The 20,700-nt window shown below is 36.1% G+C and overlaps 1 protein-coding gene across 1 annotated transcript; it reads right to left on the bottom strand.

Annotated features, from left to right (window-relative positions):
* Nucleotides 1–75: 75 nt before the first annotated feature.
* Nucleotides 76–20,326, bottom strand: LOC141286528 (carnitine O-acetyltransferase). Its single transcript, XM_073818580.1, has 14 exons — nucleotides 19,921–20,326; nucleotides 18,900–19,178; nucleotides 17,120–17,238; nucleotides 13,151–13,204; nucleotides 12,898–13,063; nucleotides 10,315–10,489; nucleotides 8,814–8,992; nucleotides 8,606–8,706; nucleotides 7,528–7,647; nucleotides 7,305–7,427; nucleotides 5,588–5,723; nucleotides 5,426–5,488; nucleotides 4,609–4,746; nucleotides 76–2,417 (listed from the first exon to the last, which is right to left on the bottom strand). The coding sequence occupies exons 1-14, from the start codon at nucleotides 19,945–19,947 to the stop codon at nucleotides 2,205–2,207; spliced, it is 1,893 nt and encodes a 630-aa protein (XP_073674681.1). The 5' UTR covers nucleotides 19,948–20,326; the 3' UTR covers nucleotides 76–2,204.
* Nucleotides 20,327–20,700: the final 374 nt, after the last annotated feature.

The raw sequence follows: 20,700 nt of genomic DNA on the forward strand, positions 1-20,700 counted from the left end.
ATTACTGTTTTCAAACCGGTTTCCTGACTTCCAGCAGTTGGACAAGCAGATAGTCCAGCCGCAAACTAACACTACTGAGTCGATGTTGCTGTCTCAGGCTGGTCAGGTAGCTCAACAAACAAACAAAAGTTTTAAAAGCACCACATAGTCACAATGTTTACACTTTGCAAGGGAATCAACCTTAGATTGGTGTTTAGAGGCTACGTTCACACTGCGAGCCTTAGTGCTCAATTCAGATTTTCGCTCCAATACGATTTTTTGTATAGCTTTTCACATTGCTGTTTCAAAAGTGGTCAATATCAGATTTCCAGTGTGAACAAATCATGGTTCTAAACTGACCTGTATGCGCAAAAGAACAATACGAACAGGAACAAAATCCACCCAATTACTTCTCAAAACTAATCCAAAACTAGACCAATCATGTTCAAGGAGGTAAATATCACATTAGTGGTGTCGATTCAACCCACAAAGTTGTAAAACAACCTGTGGCAACAGTGGAAAAAGTAGCCCAATTCCACAGGAAAACTGTGGAGTCATACGGAAATAAACACATAAAGTAAGTGATTATGTGTTTATATTCAAAGTGTGATCTTCTACAGAAGCAGGTGAAAATATAGCTGCAAGCAGCAATTACATGGCCAAGCACACCAAAGGGAAAATGAGGAGCTAAGCATGGCATGGAGCACCAGACCAACAAAGCAATAAAGCAATTTCATGTTTTATTTAATTATAGCACCACCAAGTGGCACAATCCCACTCATTTTTTTAATGTATCCTAAGAGTGTGCCCATACATATGTGTGTCAAATTTGGTGAAAATATCAAATTTTGTTTTGGAGTTATAGACATTTTTCTATATGAGAAGAGAAAAAATGACAGACGGCTGACTTTGTATTTTTTTGCCACTTACTATCAAAATTTTGACAATTGGGCATTAGCGTATAGCTAATGTTTTACACTATGTTTTCAAATTTCCTACGGTGGTTTCTTGTTGATAGGAGTAACGGTTTCTAAAATGTTTTTTAAGTGCTAAAACGTTGCACAAATCATAAGGTAAAACCTGGCATATTTGGTGTCGCTGGACTTGGCAAGGATTCAGGAGTCAAAAAGGTGACTCCCGTTACCACACTCAAAGTTGTAAGCATGTGAAAATTAGATTTTACCGCTAGGTGGCGCTGGCTCTTAACTTCTCAGGCTCCTGATTCCATAACTTTTAGCCAGCATGGTCTGAAGATGATCTGCACCAATTTTGGTGAAAATCAGACAAACCGTCTAGGGCGAGTTCATAAAATAGGTTTTACGAACTATAAAAAATAGAAAAAAACTAAACCTTACGATTTTTGAATTTTGAACTTCATTCGACTTGGCATAACCCAAGGATTCAGAGAAATCAAAAGAATTTTGATTTTGTGCCTTACCGTTCAAAAATTATTAGCATAAAGAAAGTGAAATTTTGGACAAGTGGTGGCGCTAGAGAGTTTTGAGTTAAAGACTCCAAACTTGCTATAGTTAATGTTGAGACTGTCCTCTATCAGTGTGCCAAATTTTACAACTTTCCCGCAAGCAGTTCTATGGGCTGCCATAGACTTGAGCGGAAGAAACAGAAGAAGAAGAAAAATAAGAACACCAACGGATACAATAGGTGCCATCACACCTTCTGTGCTTGGCCCCTAATTGCAGATAAAGAGCTTTCATATAGAGTTGTCATTGTAATACTTGCAAGATCTGACAAATCACTGTACTTCCACTGACTACATTTCTCAACTTTCTTGATAACTTTGGGTCAAGGTTAGGGTAATCTCCCATGAGCACAGAATCGTAACTAGAATGACGTAAAAGTCACGCAAACATCTGACCTGTAACGGATTTAGTACCAACTATGGAAGTGGCTCAAATCGGAATTGAAAAGATCAAATTCCATGTGGTTTGCGCTGTTCACAGTCATGAGAAAATAAGATCTGACTCACAAAAAAATGGATTTAGGCCACATTTGCCTGCAGTGTGAACATAGCCTTGGTTTCTTATAGTCACTGCATATTTAAATCAATCACAAACATCACCTTTAAGATATGGAATACCGATATGGAATACCGATATGAACCGATATTTCCAATATGTCACTCTGAAAGTGGTAAAAGCCTCCGATCTGAAAAGATTCCAGGGCTTCTGAGAGAGTTTCTTTTGCCATTAATGAAGTGTCGCCACTCACTGGGTCTTGGACACCTGCTCCAGAAGAGTCTTCATGTCCAGAAGCGAGTCTTCTAGAAACTGTGACAGTTTCGTGGCGTTTGTTTCATCACAGCTATTGAAGGCAGTCACAGCAAAGTTGATATGGTCATCCATGGGGTTGTAGCAGACACCGTAACCATCAGGAACCATGGGTCCGAAACACATAACGCAGTCTGTCTTTGATCCAACCTGTAAAACAAAGAATACAACCACTGCTTACATGAAAACGTTGCATTCTTCTCTTCGGTGTCTTCGATGCACGTTCAAAAGGTCTCACAACACATGCTTTTGCATTCTTCTGCTTGTAAGTTTTGTGAGTTTACTTTAACAATGTCCTTTCTACCTTTCTGAGCCTTGAACGTGGTAGTACCGTTGTTGTCTATGCGATGTCAGAATGGATCTTGGATTTCATCAAAAATATCTTAGGTTGTGTTCCGAATAAACGGTTTGGAACGATATGAGGATGAGTAATTAATAACAGAATTGTTAATATCCCTTTAAGGTGCAATGCTGCAATCTACCACACTAACACCCCAGTATCATTTCAGTTGTAAATACGTTCCAAAACAGCATAGCACAGAAGTGTCCTTTGAGAAGCATTTACTGCAACCCTGTCAGATTTATGTATCTGTAGTGTAAACTATATCTAAGGGCAGAATGACATGAAAGGTATTACGTGACAGTGAGACACTGTAACTCAAGAGTCTCTAACAAAACTACAACCACCAGGACAAATGTCATTATCAATGCATATTCAGTATTTAGAAAGGAAGAGGCATAGATATACCAGAATTTGTATCTTGTATCTTCATTTGTTTTTATCTTGATTTCGAGATTCTATCAAGCATTGTGCTGTTATTGGCTGAGGGTTAGCACTTATGCTAGTGCACAATAACCTTTCTGAAGGATCTCAATGTTACGAGCAGCTTAAGTCTATTTGTAGCAAGGTCCCTTATCTCATCACTTCACCCTAAACCATTTTGAGTATTTGAGCACCCTAAACCGTTTGAGCACAATGCAAAGCAGGCCAACTATGCAAATCCACAAGATGTAAGAAAGCACTGCAACTCATTTCACATGCAAAAAGGTTAGCTAATAATAACAGAGGTCATTTACATATAATGTCTTAAAGGCACAGTTGCAAAAATAAAAAAAAACAAAGCCTGTTAAATGGTGAAAATGGTTTAGTAAAACTAAGAAGTAACCTTGACTGTTCTGCCCTCCAAAGGCAAAGTGCAGTAACTACGCCAACAGTGAAACTGAGAAAAATGTCTTTAAAGTTTTTACACCAGCTAGGCAAACATGTTGAAACTCTCATTTCTCTGAAACGGGACGCAATTTAACCAGGAGACTTTGCCACAAGACAAAACAGTTGTCACAAAGTCCATTTTAAGCCTTAACTCAATTTTGACCAAATGTGTAGTTACTGCCCTTTGCCTTTGGAGGGCAGTGTTAATGTAAGTAAATGTTAGGGCTGCCCCCTAATAGTTGACTAACCGTTAGACGACAAAAAGAGGCTTGGTTGACCAAAATTGTATTAATCGCTTAGTCACAGAAAAACAATTCACAGGAAGTGGCAAAGTCATGCAGTCTGTTAGATCATTAACGGCTGGTCTATGTGGTAATATAGTACATCGGGCAGGATATCCAAACGCTCGCCTATCATTCATCGACCTCAAATATGGCTTAGCATGTCAAATATCTCAGTAGCAACTTTACATGGCAGCTCAATCAAGTGTCTGTGCAGAGTGTGGTAGCCGCATGACAGATGGCAGCGCCATGAAGAGTAATACATCTTTTGAATATGTAAAGACTGTACATCAATTAGTGTGCACTCACAATAACAACAAATATTGCACTTTTGTAAAATAATGAAAGCAAACAGGATGCGCTTTCTGCCATTTTGGTCTTTGAACTTGAGCTTGTCAAAAAAAAAGAAAAAAAGAACTGAAACTCTGTGTATACATGAAAAGTATACACTATATTGCCAAAAGTACTGGGACACACCCTTCTAAATAACAGGTTTGACTACTTTAGTAATTTCCATGAGTACAAATGTTAGTGTTAAAGCATATAACAATATTCTAGGGAATTGTGTGCTTCTAATTTTATAACAACAGTTCAGACAGGACCCTTTTCTATTCTTACATGACAACGCATCTGTGTATAAGGCAAGGTTCAAAAAGAAATGATTGATTCTTATTTATTTCACTTTTGGTGTGAAAGTGCTTTTTTGCCAAAAATAAAACTTTTTTATAAAAAAAAAAAAAAGAAATAATTTAAAAAGTAATGGAAAAGTAACAGAATGCATTACGTTTCATAAAAAGTAACCAAGTTAAGTACTTAGTAATTAGCTGTCAAGAACCGAGAGTTTACAAACCTGACTTGTGTAGAGATTAAAATGTGAAGCCACAGCGAACGATGTGTCCATGAAGATCTCAGGCAAAGATGTCAGATCCTCAATGGCTATCATTTTTAGACCCAGCATGTGCCTCTCTATACCCTGCCCATGGATGGCCTGATTACAAGGAAACAAAGAGTTCAGAAGGAGACAAAATAAGTTGTAAAAGACTTGTAACAGCATCAATAAAATAATATGAAATAAAATGATCAAAAGGGGACACTGGATGCAAAATTCACCTTTAAATGGTGTTTGCATATAAATGTGTGTGTTGGCAGTGTGTACACAAAGACTCTACAATGATAAAAAAAATCCTGTTCACCATTTTCTCTGCGCTCGAGCTGCTATAGCGGCAACAATGTCTCGTAAGCAATGCAGGTGTTTTGTAGTTGGATTTAAAAGTGAATATAAGGCTCTTCATTTTCTCTCACTATCAGAGTCACTGAGGACGCAGTGGATTCATTAAATTTTTTATGGTAATGCGCCACTGAATATACAAAAAACTGAAGAGAGGGATGGGGTGAGCAGTATCTCATTAGCATTTAAAGAGCCATGCACAGAAACGGGTCACTGTGAACAGAGCTGTTTTTGACAAGGTAAAAGGTTGTTGTTTTACACAACCATTGAGTGATTTTAACCAAAGTATGCTACGGACATTTCATGAAGACCCTGAAGAGTCATACCAACTTGTGGAAAATTGGCTTCTGATGCCCCCTTTAAAATTTAGATTATATTTATTGCGATTTCTTGATAACATGACAAATGTGTAACCATTTTAAAATCATATGATGCTCACCATGTGTGTGTGCTCTCTGTGGACTTTGATGGCCTTTTCGAGCAGAGCTGCTTTCTCACTATTCTGCAAATGTGAAATTGAAACACTATGGGCATAAATAACATGGGAAATTCACAAAACATACTCAAATGAGAATGCATAACTAAAATTGCAAACTTGTACATGTTTTGATGAATCATCCATGGCTTGTGTGAACTGGAGGGATTCAGTAGTGGTGGATCGAATGGCTTCAATTCTGCCCAGTTTAAACATGCGTAAGGAGGCGCTCTCGTAGGTCGGACAGCATGTCTGATACATCCTAACACAGGAACAAGATCAATTGTAAGTGGACTGGCATGGTAATTATAGATACATACAAGCAGGGCCTAAAATTAACACTCGTCAAGCGCCAAATGCAAGTCAATTCAGCGTTGGCAAGTAGTCAGTCGCCAGTTGGCGGGTAAAACTTTTATATAACAATGCAATGTAGTGAAAACAACAGACAGTTTTTAAAGAGATTTACTGTTACTGACGTAAGCGAATAAAATAATATTTTCCGAAGACAAGATCATCGTGATTAGCTGTTCTGTCATAAGCGACAAGAGGGAATCAAATAATAGGATACAAACAGGCTGATAAGGTCAGAGTAGTGTGATGGCCAGCCTGTCTCTAGACACGGTTATTCGGTTTTACCTGAATGGTGCAGTCAAGTATATTTTGAAAGTTTGTGTGTTCATAGAGCCGCTTTAGACAGTGCACCAGTAGCACTTCAATGGATGAAAACACACACAATTATGTCGAAATGCACAGTTTTGGTGAGGTACCTCATCTTAAATGAGTTATAAAGTCATATATGACCATAAAGAGTTGTGAGAAAATCAAATATGTGTCAGATTCGCGACATGTGCATCAGGTTTTATAGAGTGAAACTTGCTGAAGTCTGTCGTTAATGGAAATTTAAGAATAAAAGCAAAAGAGAAATCATCACTCGACTGCTCTAGTCACTAAATTACCTTTTTAACTTGAATAAAGATTAATTTGTATAGTAGTTTATGTGAAGATTGTATTAAAATCACTTAAATTAAAAGTTGTTATATATTTCAGAGCCTAAAAATAAGAAATAGTAGCTTTAAATTATACTGTAATGTTGAATAGCTGTAATTAATGCATTAAATAGAGACACAAGTAGCAGGGAAAATAAAAAAAAAAACATTGTAAATATGTTTAGTCATTGTAGTAGTAATAACTGCCTGTTTTTGCAAAAATTGTCACCAGCCAGTGGCAGGTGTGTCAAAAAGTTAGTTTTAGCTGCATAATTTAATACACACACAAGTTTGCTTATTACAGATACTTCTCCATCCACATGCAACTTCTCTACTTTGTGAAAACATTAGTAAATCACATTAGTAATTTTAGTAAAAAACATTTTTTTTGTAAAATATGTATTTTCTTAATTGCATATTTTAAAGGTGAAGTATGTAATTTATACGCCACTAGTGGCACTAAACAGAATTGCAAAAAACTGTTTCCAAACCCTCTTTGGCTGTGTAGCTACTTATACAAGTAGTGCTGCCCCAGATTCACGTCACTGGTTGAGCCAGAATATGATTTGTTGGACCACTCGAACAAACAGAGCTACAGTGTTTATACTCTTTGAGAAAGTCAACCCACAAATGGCTTACTTATATCACTTTGCACATGAAACTAAGTACAAAGAATGTATTTTAACATAAAAATTACATACTTGACCTTTAAAGATGGTGACAAGAAGAAATGTAGCATAAATGGCATGCATGCAACCTAGGAAATGAAGTGAGAGAAGCCATTGGGATGTGAAAACATGCTATCTGAAGACTAGGGATTTTATAGGCTTTATTCAGCAGTAGGATGTCAAACTTACCTGTAGTATGCCAACTGAATAGCCATTTGGATGAATGCGTCAGGACTCATTTTATGAGACCTTGGGAATTTTCTTCCATAGTGTGTGAAGTTGAGCACTCGGACGTCCAGCTCTTGCACCATTCTACACAGAGGATATGAGAGGATTACAGACCTGTATTTGATGTAATAGTACAGGTGAATTTTTATTTAAACACCGTTATAACAGTTTGAAATGTGCTTACATGTTCATGTTCTGCTTGGCTTTCTCAATGTCATTTTTGATTTCTGGCGTGATGTTGAATCGAAGCTTTTGTGGCATAGGAAGTGGAATCATGGGAGTCCGTACCATCTCGGTTCTCTTCCTATTATAAACACGATGCACGATATATTATATATAAGCTTTTTGAACAACAATACTTTCACAAAAAAACAACAACTCTACATTATAAAACCTATTTTGGGTCTCGTGTTTAGGGAACCACATTATATCAGCATTATTTAGAACAGCACTGTTTTTTAAATTTAAATTTATGGTTTGGTGTTTGATTGCGTATTTAGATTATTTAGATTTAGATTACCATCATATAACGCTCCCATAATTAGTTTTTAAGAATTAATTTTTAAGAAAAACAATAATTATTTTATAACTCTGTTAAATCGTATCCATCTATCCATTTTAATACTGTTATAATGTTATGATGCCTTTAAAACTAGCATTCAAATGCATTTAAAACGATGGACTTTATTTTTTAGTGTTTTATTAATAATGTATTTAGATAGAACAGGGCAAAGTTTTAATATTATACATTTATCTGTTATATGCCATAACTTAAAAATAATAATCAGCTTATCAGTATCGGTTCATAACTGCTAATTAATACATTCATATTACTATTGACCAATTTTTGGTAAATCAAAATTGATACATTTTTTAAAACAAATTAAATTGATCAAAAATTTACAGTAAAAAAATTTTAAATGAAAAAAAAAATGTAAATGCTGTTCTTTTAAACAGTTTATTGAAGAAATGTATCATGATACTAATCAGCACAATTACTTTTAACATTAATATTAATAATAAATGATGATAATAATGATTTCTGAAGGATCATGTGACACTGAAGACTGGAGTAATGATGCTGAAAATTCAGCCTTGCATCACAGGAATAGATTATATTTTAAAATATATTAAAATAGAAAACAGTTATTTTAAATTGTAAAAATATTTCACAATATTACTGTTTTACTGTGTTTTTGATTAAATAAATGCAGCCTTGGTGAGCATAAGAGACAAAATCTTGTCATATGTCATATCCTTACATATAGTCAACAACATAGTCCACCAGGAAAACAATAGGAGGTCCCTCAGCCGGAGCATGTTCATAAGTGAGTCCACATGATCCGTCCTCCCCAATTATGAACTGTGGGATACAGAAAAGAGTCTGGGTACACAAGAATAACTATACCCTGTGAACATACACTGGATTCAGTGATCATATATGTACAGCTATAAATGCATGACAGTAACCTGCAGTGTTTTGTCAAACCAGCGATTCCCACTGTTCCAACGACTGCCTCCTCCATGGAGCATTTGAGCGGCCACCTTGTTAAAGTACATCTCATCGGACACTTGTGGCTTTGGAGCATCAAGACACACAGTGAAGATGCTCTTCTGAATTGCCCTCACTGACTCCTTATTTATCTTGTCTGGAACAGCATAAAGATGAGTGGCACAGGAAAATAAACACCATGTCCAACAACACAAAGCCCAGTACTAAATAATTCACACAAGCTCTAGAGTGGAAACAATTAAGCAGGGTTCACAGGTTATGCAGAGTTGCAAAACCCTTTATCAGAATTTGAAATTATGCAATTTCGCAAATGTGAATATATACAGTTTGAGAATTACACAAATATTAGTTTTCACAAAGTTTGCTGCTAAACTGCTTTTAGATCTTTGTTTCAGTTGTTTCTGTGATGTACTGAAATATAATTACAAGCACTTCATACGTTTCAAAGGCTTTTATCAACAATTACATGACATTTATGCAAAGAGTCAGTATTTGCAGTGTTGGCCCTTCTTTTTCAGGACCTCTGCAATTCAACTGGGCATGCTCTCAATCAACTTCTGGGCCAAATCCTGACTGATAGCAACCCATTCTTTCATAATCACTTCTTGGAGTTTGTCAGAATTAGTGGGGTCCACCCGCCTCTTGAGGATTGACCACAAGTTCTCAATGGGATTAAGATCTGGGGAGTTTCCAGGCCATGGACCCAAAATTTCGATGTTTTGGTCCCCGAGCCACTTAGTTATCACTTTTTCCTTATGGCATGGTGCTCCATCGTGCTGGAAAATGCATTGTATTCTACGGACAAGCCTTTTTCCAAATGCCCCAAACAATCGGAAAGAGGCTTCATCAGAGAATATGACTTTGCCCCAGTCCTCAGCAGTCCATTCGCCATACGTTTTGCAGAAGATCAATCTGTCCCAGATGCTTTTTTTGGAGAGAAGTGGCTTCTTTGCTGCCCTTCTTGACACCAGGCCATCTTCCAAAAGTCTTGGCCTCGCGGTTGCGCATTGGCTGTTGTGAAAGTAGCCTATACTGATTTAAGCACAAAGCCGTCATCATCCCGATTTTAAATCTTATAAACATGTTTGATATAAATCGGGGCAGCCCCGATCTGTGTGCTAGCAAATCAGGGGGTGCAAGATTCGATCTTTGAACGCCTCACATTACCAGATAATCTGCGCCAAACATCGGGGCCGATAGAGGTGCTTGACAAGATTTTTGCTCCGATTCTCGGGTGGGGAAAATCGGGGCAAAATCGGGCTAAAACTCCTGTAGTGTGAGTCGGGCTTAAAAAGGATTAAAATCATTCCACATTCCAAATCACATTCCAATCAGATACACAAATAAACGGATTTGGACTGACAGTCTGAACAAGGCCTAAGAAATATGTGTCTTCTTCCTAGACAGATTCAGCTGACTTGATCAAACACACAGCACACAAATTGTCAGTCAACTCACCCTTGATGAGGTTGTTGTAGGCCTTGCCCCAGGTGTTACGGTGGTTGGATGTCAGGATGCCAACCGGCTCCTTATTGGTCTGAAGGGAAGAGTTCCAGATCTTCTCCAGCTGAACATAGATCTGATCTACAGTGAGTGGTGAGCCATCACTGTTGTACACATCCAGCACAAAGAACTGAGGAATAAAGAGAGAAACAGATATTTATATTTTCATCTTTATTAATTTTATCATACTGCATATCACCTATACTAACAAAATTAACTTCAACATCACTGGCAAATACCACAGCATCAAACCCAAAGCTCAAATATATCCACCTTATAATTAATGTAAGACCTGGTGCAGCAACAAAACAGCTTGTTATGCTGCTTGATATTCCAAACCAAATCTAATCAAGTTAGTGTTTTTAAGCATTTACCTTTATTCCAAAATAATTGCTCAAGGCAGTAACAATTTAAACAACATATTGTATTTGAAACTTTTATAATTTTTAACAGATTATCTGATCTGCTAATATTTTTTAGAGGGGTCCTATTATGATTTTTCACTTCTTGAATTTTAGTTAGGTTTGGGCATAAAAAACATCTACAAATCTCAAAGTCCACTCCAATGGGAGATGTTTAGTTTTTAAAAAAAATCCCTTTTTAAGAACTACAATGAATGGCTCATTTGGACTACACAGCATTTTTTTCGGATATTATGATGTCACAAAGCTCTTTAGAATACAATTCAAATAAATCCTGCCTATGGAAAATCGAATCGTTGGCAGGTATGGAGGGACGAGGTGGGGGATCAGCTTAAATTTAGTAATGTAGCATGGACAGCCGATTATGGGATGCTTCAGCGAGCCACAGGGCGGCTGGTATAAACGCAAGCATTGACTAAAGTGGCCGTGAACTCCTCCAATTGCCGTGTTGGATCTGTGTCGCTGACGTGTGCGGTATAGAGGGTCAAAACTCATGCAGAGCTGAGGCTGATGTAAAGACAAGCATTGACTAGAGTGACTAACATATGTTGCCATGTTGGAGCCACGCCGTAGACGTGTGCATTTTGTTTTAAGAGATTTATTCATCATACAGTGTAGATAGCTTCACTAGCCTTAAGGCCTTTCCACACTGAGCGCGATGTGAAAACACGAGGTGAATCGATGATGAATGGAGCTTTCACACCGAGTGCGAACTAAATGTTTGCCTTCTGCTAACTTACGCCTAGGTGGCGTCGACCAACAATGCATTTTTCCTCAGATATGTATCTTGTATATGGATATAACATCATCCATTGAGTGCTTATAGTAACTTCTGATGTTTAAAAAATCCACACTGCTTATTATAATAAGAATCCTGAGCTGCGTACAAAACAGATACAGAAATGTATAATATAACAATCATATGTCTGTTTGCTTTTATATTTCATGTGTAGAACAGTAGAAACATTTATTCAATGATTATTTTTTTTAAATACAGAAGATCTAGTAAACGCGTTCTGAATCATATAACACTCGCATACGTGGAAGAAAACGGACAGTGTTCTCCTCCAGATCACATAATTCAGTGGAGAATTAATAGAAATTATATCAAGAACATGTGAGAATAACCATCTGTTCTCAGATGCGATTATAACAAGAGCGCATCCTCTTCTCTCTAGGAATACTCTTCTTCTGTGTTTGTTTACACTGGTTTTCGAAACAGCGCCACAATTCTCGTCCTTTTGTGCAACAGCAGCTGCTCCGGGGCACATGATGTAATGCTCAAATCTTATTGGACGGCCGTGTTTTCGCTTTACGAAACTGAAAAGATTCGTCGGACTGGTTGCTAAAAAACATTTGCTTTTTCTGTGCGCAAATGTTCAGAGCCTATGTGGAAACATCCATAGGAATCTGTTGTTAAATTCAGAGCATCATCACGTGCGATATTCATTTCTCTTTGTCGTGCTCAGTGTGGAAAGGCCTTTACGCGGGAGCTGGATTCAGGCATGTAAATACTTAAATAAAATAGCACATTAATGATAATACCATGTATCAGTGATCTCACAGGCTGACGATAGGACCAACACTACTGTAATTTATTATTTACTCACCCTCTATGCATCCTAGGTGTTCAGACAAATACAATCAGAGTTCTATTAAAAATTATCCTGGCACTCCCAAGCTTTAGAACATAGACTTTTATTTCAAATGTTTTAAAACATAAGAATCACTTTAATCTAGCTTGCACTAACAATCGTACACAGGACTTGCTGCTTTGGGAAGGGGCGTGGCAGGACTGAGCTGTTCGCCAATCACGCAGTTGGACTGCTAACCAATCACAACACATTTCTTTTTTTTTGGGAAGGTGTCCCCTCATCAAAACCTGGAACTAATCGAGCCATTTGTGCCAAGCTGGGGAGAAAACTATTGTAATAATGTAAATGATGTGAAACATAATGCATTTTTTGAAACCACCAAGCATGAGAGCATGTTCTAGTGCACCCCCAATACAAAATAAAGACATAATAGGACCCCTTTAAAACCTTAATGCTTACCAAGGCTAAAGCAATACAGTATAACAGTAATATTATGAAATATTATCACCGTCAAGAAGCACCTGAAAGTTGTGGACCACTGTAATGTGTGTAGGAGGGGTCATTCCAATGGCGTGGTTCAGCACAGTGTCTCTCTTGGGTCCAGGGATCCGACATGAACTCAGCACCCGGTAATACTGGTCCATGCACAAAGGCTTGCCCCCCAGATATTCCACAGGCAATGTTTGACTATGCCACAGTCAAGAACGTACATTAAAACAAACTGATACATCTTTACTCTTTCCAAATGGTTCAGAAAATAATAAAATATCTCACCTATCAATCATGCGTTTGAAATCCAAAACCCCAGCAATGAGTTTAGCAGCAAACCTATAATCAAAAAAATGCAGGGTATGCTAAATCTGAACAGCCTATGAAAGCATATTATGTCACTGTTAAAAAAAAGGCATGCAGGTCAAAAAGAAATTTCTGAGTCATTTTATATAACAATTGTTTTCATTCACACTAAGGACCGTCAGCGATAAAAATACTGTTAACCTGTGGCTGGAAAAGAGCAGACTATAGATATCATGTAGCAGAGAACAACACAGTTATGTAAACATACAAACACCACACGTGTAACCTAATACTATCTTAAGCAGTAAACATATTGGTAAAGTATATGGCTAAATATGAAATGTCACTATAGGTGTTGATAAGGGCAAATCTAAAATGGGAACAGGGCCGAATCTGAAGTGCACATCCCTTTGAAAAAACAGTGCAATGCCATGACTAACACATATGCCAAAAATAGCCAAGCAAAGTGAGAACTCTGTGTAAAGGTCGATGTGAAACTTAAAACTCCAAATCTGAAGACTGCTCCAAAACAAGTTGGAAATAATTCAACACTCTTTGCTTTTCAAGAATATAGCCACATACTGTACGAACACTGACTGGCCAAAAAACAAGAAAAAAAAAAACAAGTTGCTGTCTGATTTAAATACTAGAATTGAATCATTATTGCAGTGATTATGTTTCATAGTGTATGTTTGGAAACAGTTCTTTTAATTTGAATCCAATGAATCTTAGCATTGTCATCCTGGAATATGGACACCCAAAATGTTTTTTTTTTTTTTCAGAAAAGAAAAGCTATGCACTGCATCAGTTTGGGTTAAAAGAATTGTTGCAAAACATATAACAATATGCAATATTGCAATAATGATACAGTCATAAACTCTTCAGTAATTGCTATTTAAATCTAAATATAGGCATGTGCCGGTATCAAATTTTCATGCTGCGATTAATTGATTGAGCTTTTATCACGGTATACGGTATTATCACAATATTTTAATTGCTCAGGAGAAATGGATGGAGTGGTAGTGGTGGTGGTGGTGGTGGGGGAGGGAACAACTTGCATTAAAAAAATAACTTGCATTACAATAGGTGTAATTGGGATTGTCAAAACATTTGGTAACTAAACAGAATTTTACACAATTTTCATGATTTCAATTCTTGGGATTTGATTTCAATCTTGATTCAATATTGACTCTTTGGATAAAAATTAGGTAGGCTACAGTAGATAGCCAACATATAAATTTTTCTCAAGAAAAAAAATATATATCTCACATAATGCTGTAAACAGACAGAGAGCCCTGTTAGCTGGTATTATTAAAGGTTAAAAATTAACAAATTAAATTAAATACAATTTGGCTTTCATTATAATAACAATTATGACAAGTAAAAATATAATACAAATGTAATATAGTGCATATATTTAGCAAAATACTCCTCTCTATAGCTATTTTTTTTTCAAGTCAACTAAGGTAAATGTAACGTTCTGTGACATAATTGTTCACCTGCAGTTTTATTGACCTCTTTCCGTGGTTGAAAAACACTGATCGAAATTATGTAGGCATATCTTTCGGTAAGTTGTACTGTATCTTTAAATAAAAAGTAACAGATGATCGGTTTACTTGAACTGAAGCGCTACAGCGATCGGTCACGTCACATTTACAAGCACCAAAACGGTATTTATTGTCTGAATTTCGGAATAAAATGGACAGAACCTGAGAATTTTTTTAATATCAAAAGTAACCTGCTCTGTTCTAGTAGTCTGTCGGTCTCCATGTTCTCTTTGCTCCGTGATTTTTCTCTGTGTGAGAAAATGGATGCGTGGCGCGAGAGTGTGTGAGAAGTGTAAATTGCGTGAGTCTCACGCTGAATGCGTAGAGTTGGCAGCCCTGCTTTTAGAAGGGGGATAAATCGTCGGCAGTGTTCCTCCTTCCGCCATGCTTCTTCTCCATGTGAGGATTGTTTACATTAGACTAGAGTGCGCACTGCGCCCGGTGCGCCGCATGCACACAGTGCTTCTACATGTGGGGATTGTTTACATTCAGAGTGCGCACGTGTTTCGCACAGCATATACACCGTGTTTGTTTAAGCGGTTGACGGAAAATAAGCTAATGCGCGTTCTATAAATATAAATTCTGATCTATTATTTTTCACGGTATTTTGAAGTGCCCACGATAACAATATCGTGCATATTCATTACCGCGATTTATTGCATTACCGAATACCGGCACATGTCTATCTAAATAGTAACCTTTTTTTGGCCAGGCAGTGTATATGTGTAGTCATGCACTGAGCTGATGACCATCTAAATGTTTGAACCTGGAATGATCATGATCACTACTTTGCTCTTGAGCAATGACACTTAACCCAATGCCTATCAAATGGGACTGTCCTTGTAATAAGTGTACTATAAGTCACTTTGGATTCAAGTATCAGATAAATAATAAATTCCCACTGGAAAAATTTGGGATCAGTAAGATTAAATTAAGATTAATTACTGTATATTAAGATAAATATACAGCAATTGCAACTTCTTTAGTCAGAATTGCAAGATATTAAATCAGAATTGCATAATTTAAACATGCAATTGTAACATTTTCTCGCTATTTCGCTTTATATCTTGCTATTCTTACTTCACTATCTTAAAAATTCTTTTAAATAAAAATAATATAAAAAATAAGTCACAATCACCTTTTTTATGTATGCATTAATTTTTTATCCCATGGCAGAAACAAGCTCTCATTCTCTTATTCTCAGCAAGACTTCTGTTATTTGATCAAAAACATAGTAAAAAGAGCAACATTATAATAATTGTTTTCTATTATATTTACACTAGCAGTCAAAAGTTTTTGGACAGTAAGTTTTTTAATGTTGAAAAAATAAGTCTCTTCTGCTCACCAAGCCTACATTTATTTGCTCCAAAGTACAGCAAAAACAGTAAATCTTTGAAATACTTTTACTATTTAAAAAACTGTTTTCTATCTGAACATATTTTAAAATGTAATTTATTCCTGTGATTTCAAAGCTGAATTTTTTAGCATCATTACTCAAGTCGCATGATCCTTCAGAAATCATTCTGATATTCTGATTTGCAGCTCAAAAAACATTTATTATTATTACGATGTTGAAAGCAGCTGGGTACAATTTTTTCAGGTTTCTCTGATTGATAGAAAGTTCAGAAGAACAGTATTTATCTAAAATAGAAATCTTTTGTAACATTATACATGTCCTTATAATCACTTTTGATCAATTTAAAGCATCCTTGCTAAATAAAATTATTAAGCTTTTGAATTGTTCAATGTATAATGTTACAAAAGCTTTTTGTTTCAGATAAATGCTGATCTTTGGATCTTTTTACTAATCAAAGAATCCTGAAAAAATGTACTCAACTGTTTTAAATATTGATGATGATGATGATGATGATGATGATAATAAATATTTATTGAACAGCAAATTAGCATTTAAGAAAGATTTCTGAAGGATCATGTGACACTGAAGACGACTAATGATGCTGAAAATTTAGATCACAGGAATAAATTACATCTTAAAAGATATTTAAATAGGAAATCATTTGAATATGCTGATTTGCTGCTTAAGAAACATTTCTCATATTTATCAACACTGAAAACAGTTGTGCTGCTTAATATTTTTTTTGTAGAAAATAATACATTTCTTCAGTATTTTTTGATGAATAGAAAGTTCAAAAGAACAGAATTTATTTAAAATATACATTTTGGTACAATGTAAAATTCTTTCTATCACTTTTGATCAGTTTAATGCGTCCTTGCTGAATTAAAGTATAACATTATTTTTTTATTTTACTGACCCCAAACTTGTGTATTTAAATTACACTTAAACAGTTACAGTATATATTTCAAACACACATTGTCTTCAATACTTAAATTTGCTCAGTTATATCTCATTGCCCAAATAAAACCAACCACTGTCACCCACCTCTTTTGTCCCTGACGATCTTGGAAGTGCATTTTGGGTAAAACGACACCTGGGCTTGTGTACATCGCCACAGGCATTCGAGAGTCCAGGTAGGCCGACTGCATCCACCAGTCAGAGAGCTGCATCATACAAGTTGAATGCACATATTATAAAATAAAACTACTGTGTATGAACTTAAAAATAAATTTAGAATTGGTACAGCATCCTATTTTTACCACAAGTCCTCTCTTCAAAGCCTCACATCCACAAACATGTCAGCAACATATCATGCAAACTGACTGACATGCCTCTGCGCTATCTGATTGGCTAGCATGCAGGCATGGTCATTTTTTTTCTTTTGTTGTTTACAGATTTAAGTAGCATGAGATTTCTCAACACACTTGTTTCAATGATACAGTTGAGGTCAAAAGTTTACATACACTTTGCAGAATCTGCAAAATGTTAATTATTCGACTATAATAAGAGGGATCATACAACATGCAACATACAGCATGTTATTTATTTAGTACTGGCCTGAATAAGATATTTCATATTTCACTATCTTTCCCACAAGAAAAAATAATAGTTGAATTTATAAAAATGATGGCATTCAAAAGTTTACATACACTTGTTTCTTAATACTGTGTTGTTACATGAATGATCCACGGCTGTGTTTTTTGTTTGTTTGATAGTTGTTCATGAGATATTTGTTTGTCCTGAACAGTTAAACCGCTCACTGTTCTTCAGAAAAAAATCCTTTAGGTCCCACAAATTCTTTTTTTTTTCCTTTTTGTGCATTTGAACCCTTTCCAACTAAGACTGTATGATTTTGAGATCCATCTTTTTCACACTGAGGACAATCAAGGGACTCATTTGCAACTATTACAGAAGGTTTAAACGCTCGCTGATGCTCCAGCAGGAAAAATTATGCATTAAGAGCAAGGGGTGTAAACTTTTGAACAAAATGAAAATGTGCACATTTTTCTTATTTTGCCTACATATAATATTTTTTTCATTTAGGATTGCTCTTCAGAAGCTACATAAGATACTTGCATGTTTTCCAGAAGACAAAAAATTTGAATTTACCCTGATCTTCAATTCAAAAAGTTGTCACCCCCGGCTCTTAAAGCATTGTTTTTCCTTCTGGAGCATCAGTGAGTGTTTGAACCTTCTGTAATAGTTGCATATGAGTCCTTCAGTGTGAAAAGATTAACCTCAAAATCATACAGTCGTTAAAAAGGGTTCAAATACATGAAAATGCTGAAAAACCAAAGAATTTGTGGGACTGAGGGATTTTTCTGAAGAACAGCAGGACAAACAAGGGACTCATGAACAACAATCATTAAACACAGCAACAAAACAAAACACAGCTTTGGATTATTCAGGTAACAACACTATTAAAAATCAAGTGTGTTAACTTTTGAGATTTCATTTGTCATTTTTATTTTCTCTTGTGGACTATATGTTAACATCTTTTATGTGAAATGTATTACTCAGGTCAGTACTACACATAAAAATATCATGCATGTTGTATGCTCCCCCTATTTTGGTAAAGTAATTAACATTTTGCAGATTCTGCAAGGTGTATGTAAACGTTTGACCTAAACTGTATATGGAATTAGAGCTATTTTATGTATGGTATTGAAATAAAATTCAAAAGTATTTTGGAAACTGTAAACTAATTTTTATTAATTACTAAAAAATAAGTGATGAAATACAGTTATAATAATTTATAGCACACGAACAGGAAAACATTGACACCCTTTTCCCTCACACACAAAAGTTCGTGCTTCTTACGCACCCAGTTTTCTGTTTTGCGTGCGCGGCGCTCAAGGCTCTTCTGCAGTCTCTCTCCAACTCCACCGGGCCGCAGGAATTCGTCCATGAGCTCGCGTGTGTGCGCCATCTCCTCCTCGCTGATCAGCGGCTCTAGCGAGCCCAGATAACGTGCGCATGTCTGCTTCAGCGGCGGAACGGGCAGCTTTGGCAGACTCTCCTGATGGGCCAGCGGCCGCTCAGAAATTTGGACAACCGGCAATGGGCTTAATAGACGGCAGGGCTTCACCAGGCCCGTCCTTGTCTAAGAATACAAAGGACAATTTATAAACATTTATTATTATACATGGAATATACTAACATAGCAGATCCGGTAGCTATGAGAACAAAACAGATTAAACAAGATTTAAACAATAAACAAATATAAAGATTACTATTATTTTACGTAATAATAACAACAACAACAACAACAACAATAATCTAGTTAGTTTTTTTATATTCTGCGGGCTTGGTGTCATGTGTCTAAATAAGTTATAATACAACATAGTTAAATGTATTCATTCAATTTAATTAAAAATGCACTGCGTTTTGGTCACTTATAAATAATAATAATAAAAGAATTCTATTCTAACACTGTTTGATTTCTTTTTGTCGTGTTTCTAAAAGCTGTACGACCTTCCAGCACTGTTTTTAAAACTTATAACTAAACTTGGTCTGTTGCACGACGGCAATATTGATCGGTGATCTGTCTGGTTGTCGAAGTGAACAGGATCTGTGTTTTTTGACATGTTTGTTGCTGATTTGTACTCTAATGTTGGTTATCTTAACATGCCATAATTCAGACATAAATGATGCACAACTAATGCATACAATGTTTGAGATCACGTAGCAAAGAATAGAAAAACTAGCATGATATCAAAAGTTATTCGTGGGGCGTTACAGCTAAGTTACTATTGATGCATAATACCAGTCATGCGTTTAATTAACTGTTAATGTCCTTGTGTTTGCATTAGAGTCAATACAGTATGATAATAACAATCACTTACCGCAGTTCTGGTCAGGACGCACAGCATGATTTCACTCAAATAATCCCAGAGAATTCAATTGACAGCTGAAGAACAGGACCTCCCCGACATTATGCCCTACAAGGGCGACCAAAACTTTCTTGACAAGTTACAACACGGGTCGTACACCTTCGCCCTCGCTCGGATAACATTGACAACTACAGCTACTAGCGTATTATGACACTGTCCTGAATCACTTGCACTGTAGTGCGTGAGGCGCAAAATAAAGAAAATGAATTAATAGCTAACTTATATGATATTAATATATAGTAATATTTGTAACATGCAACGATAACTTCTATATCTAAGTCATTTATTTATCGCTGTTTATCAGTTCAAATGTAGTAGGGTGGTCCAACGGACCAAATAAAGCAAATAAACATTGCCATCTGTCGGCCTAGTTGGACGTTCACAACGTCATCGCTAAGCGACTGTCAATGCATGACCTTATGAGGTGAATCTATGAAATTATTAAATTATTGAATGTACTAATTTTATCTAGCCCAATAAGATGTATGCATTTATATGTGGTGCCTTGTTTTTAAATGTAATGAAATGTGTGGTTATGATTTTAAATGTGTGATTAGTATTATTATTCGTGCGGGATTATGTATGTATGTGTGTGTATATATAATACCAGTTAAAAAATTTTGTTATTAAAAAAGTCTGTTCTGCTCACCAAGCCTGCATTTATTTGATCTAAAGTACAGCAAAAATAGTAAAATTTTGAATTATTTTTACTATTTAAAATAACGGTTTTCT

Source organism: Garra rufa, chromosome 15 (assembly GCF_049309525.1).
Source record: "Garra rufa chromosome 15, GarRuf1.0, whole genome shotgun sequence".
Classification (NCBI taxonomy): Eukaryota; Metazoa; Chordata; class Actinopteri; order Cypriniformes; family Cyprinidae; genus Garra; species Garra rufa.

Excerpts from the sequence above, each read along its gene's own strand:
- LOC141286528 (XM_073818580.1), bottom strand. The coding sequence starts at position 19,947 with ATGCTGTGCGTCCTGACCAGAACTGCG. Across the intron at positions 17,239-18,899 it reads CACGCAAAACAGAAAACTGG|CTCTCTGACTGGTGGATGCA; the intron begins GTGCGTAAGAAG and ends TGTATGATGCAG. Across the intron at positions 5,489-5,587 it reads TGGATGATTCATCAAAACAT|AATAGTGAGAAAGCAGCTCT; the intron begins GTACAAGTTTGC and ends TCACATTTGCAG.